The sequence below is a fragment of the Buceros rhinoceros genome, unplaced genomic scaffold, assembly GCF_000710305.1.
Source record: "Buceros rhinoceros silvestris isolate BGI_N320 unplaced genomic scaffold, ASM71030v1 scaffold42168, whole genome shotgun sequence".
Lineage (NCBI taxonomy): Eukaryota > Metazoa > Chordata > Aves > Bucerotiformes > Bucerotidae > Buceros > Buceros rhinoceros.
Window position 1 is genome coordinate 539 of NW_010428166.1, and position 2,462 is coordinate 3,000.

Consider the following 2,462-nt stretch of genomic DNA (forward strand, 5'->3'; position numbering starts at 1 on the left):
TGTCAATGTCCGAAAAAATAAAAGAGTTTTGTCTCGCAAGAGCAGGTTTCTACCTCCAGGACCAGCTTTTTATCTCTGAGACCTGTTTTTTACCTCCAAGGGCAGGTTTTTACCCTCAGTCTCCAGGTTCCGGGGTTCAGATTCGACCCTCTCCCTTGGGCGAGGAGCCCGGGCAGAGGGAAAGCTGTCACCTCCCAGGGGACTCCTCCCTGCCCCTCGCCCCACTCTCACGCCACCGTCTCTTACCAGGCCAGGCGGGACATGGCGTAGGTGATGTGCGGCAGGGGACCCTCCCCGAGCGGGTCCGTGCTCTCCACGGCGTAGGCACCCATGTCCTCAAAAATGAGCCAGTCCCCGACGTGCAGCTCGGGCAGCTCCAGCCCGTCAGCGATGCGATCCTCTGCATGGCCTGGGGGGCCCCGCAGGCTGCTGCTGAGCGAGGGATGCTCCGGGCAGGGTCTCTGCGGGGGATGAGGATGTCCCAGTGTCATGGTGGCCTGTCTCATCTTTAGCCACCATCTTCAAAGGTCCAGCCCCGGGAGCCCACAGGTTCTGGCTACAGCTTTCCGGGGACATGGCTGCAGCCTCTTTGCCATGGCCCTGGCTCTCCTCTGGCCCGGAGCCTGGGGGCAGCCGCCCGGCAGGGCCAGGGTGGGCTGAGGGAATGCCAGGCAACGTGAGGGACCCACTGGGCTCTCCTCAGGCTGGGCCAGACCCTCACCTTGTGCAGCTGAGGTGTGGGACAGGGCCTGTCAAACAGGAGGCAGCTGAAGGCGCCGTAAATGCCGTCACTGAGGTGATACACGAGGCTCTTCTTGCTGCCAGACTCTTCCTCTGGAGGGGAGCAGGGCTCAGGGGGGTGCAGGCTTATGGGTGGGCCCGTCCCACCAGCCCACCGTCCCACCTACCGTCAGAGCCAGGCTGCTCCGCAGGAACCTCTTCCCTGGCAGCGATGCTGGCAGCGAAGGTGAAGGCCGAGGTGACGTAGTACCGCCCGGGCATCGCAATGACCTCCACCTCGCAGCCGGCTGGGAAATACAAGTCCAAGGCAGAGTTCACCGCGGCAGCCATCTGGGTGGGAAGAAGATGTTCATTCTCAGTTAGCTCGGCCCCTGCAGGGCCAGCGAGACCCTCCAGCCTCGCTCTCTGCCTGCTGGGTGCAGGCATCAGCAGCCACGTACCTCTTCGAACTGGGCTCTGGTGTCCTCGGTGCCAGGGAATCCCCCTCCGATGTCCAGGAGGTGCATCCGGTAGCCCAGCTCCGTGCCCACCTCGAAGGCCAGCTGTGCCGCGGCCACTGACTGCACAAGGGCCTGGGGCTCCAGGCCGTGGCTCCCAAGGTGAAAGCTGAGGGCACAGCCCCCGTTTCAGCGGGGTTCACTCATCCCCAGAGAGCAGCGAGGGGACACAGCACTGGGATTATCCCTCACGGGAGGCAGATCTGTGCTTCCCACACACCATCCCAAGCCAGACTGTTTTGCCAGCCCCACAGACCCCCCAGACCCTCTCTGAGGGCCAAACATGACCCAAATTGGTCCCAATAAGCATCAATCTCCCCAGGTCCACCGCCCTCCTCACTTCCAGCCAGAGCAGCCAGTGGCTTTGAGGACCGTTTTCAGCAGGGGCTGTGGGGACAGGACAAGGGCTGATGGGTTACACTGACAGAGGGACATTCAGACCAGAGAGAAGGAAGAGACTGTTTGTGCTGAGGGTGGTGAGACCCTGCCTGGCCCAGGTTGCCCCAAGAGGTGGGAGAAGCCCCACTCCTGGCACCATCCCAGGTCAGGTTGGCCCTTGGTGCTCTGAGCCCCCTGCTCTGGGTGCAGATGCCCCTGCTTCCTGCGGGGGGTTGGGGTGGGGGAGCTCTGAAAATCTCTTCCAGACCAAAACACTGTATGATTCTATGACCCCTGCATTGTTCCAGCAAGGCAGAGCTCCCCACAGTCCCTTCCAAGAGGAGCTGCGCCCTGTGCTCCTGCCTGTACCTGATGCCAACAACCTCCACAGCCTGCTCCTTCGCTGTCGTGAGCAGCTGCCGGCAGGACTTGAGCGTGGTCCCAAATGTCATGCTCGGATGGGCAGAGGAGCTGGAGTCAGCAGCGATACCCAACAACATCCTGCAGAGCGAAGCCACGCTGCGTTGAGGGCTCTTCTGTCACCCCACGGCCACCCCCCAGCTCCTGCTGCTGCTGCCAGAGTCCTACCTGGCACCAGGGTGGCTCCTGGCCACCTTGCTCAGCTCCACCTCATTGTCGAAGGTCATCAGCCGCACACTGTGGCTGGCTGCGTATTTGATGTGGGCGACCTGCTTGCAGGGGCTGCTGTAGAAGATCCTGTCAGCCGGGACGCCGATGCTCTGCACCCGGGCGATCTCTGCCTGCGGGGACGCAGCACGTGTGCGGGCAGGTCCTGGGGATCTGGCCGCGGCCAGCCCTGGGCCCGGGCCAGGCTGCAGCACAGCG

General features: G+C 63.0%; 1 protein-coding gene across 1 annotated transcript in view; it reads right to left on the minus strand.

Annotated features, from left to right (window-relative positions):
- AZIN2 (antizyme inhibitor 2) overlaps nucleotides 1-2,409 on the minus strand; it is a gene marked incomplete at its 5' end in the record, with an annotated part of 2,883 nt that extends 474 nt beyond the window's left edge. Inside the window, 6 exons of the mRNA XM_010142178.1 lie at nucleotides 247-461; nucleotides 722-834; nucleotides 909-1,071; nucleotides 1,182-1,347; nucleotides 1,986-2,117; nucleotides 2,205-2,409. Of these exons, the coding sequence (XP_010140480.1) occupies nucleotides 247-461; nucleotides 722-834; nucleotides 909-1,071; nucleotides 1,182-1,347; nucleotides 1,986-2,117; nucleotides 2,205-2,409 (994 nt within the window). The remainder of the gene's footprint in view (nucleotides 1-246; nucleotides 462-721; nucleotides 835-908; nucleotides 1,072-1,181; nucleotides 1,348-1,985; nucleotides 2,118-2,204) is intronic.
- Between the last annotated feature and the right edge of the window lie 53 nt (nucleotides 2,410-2,462).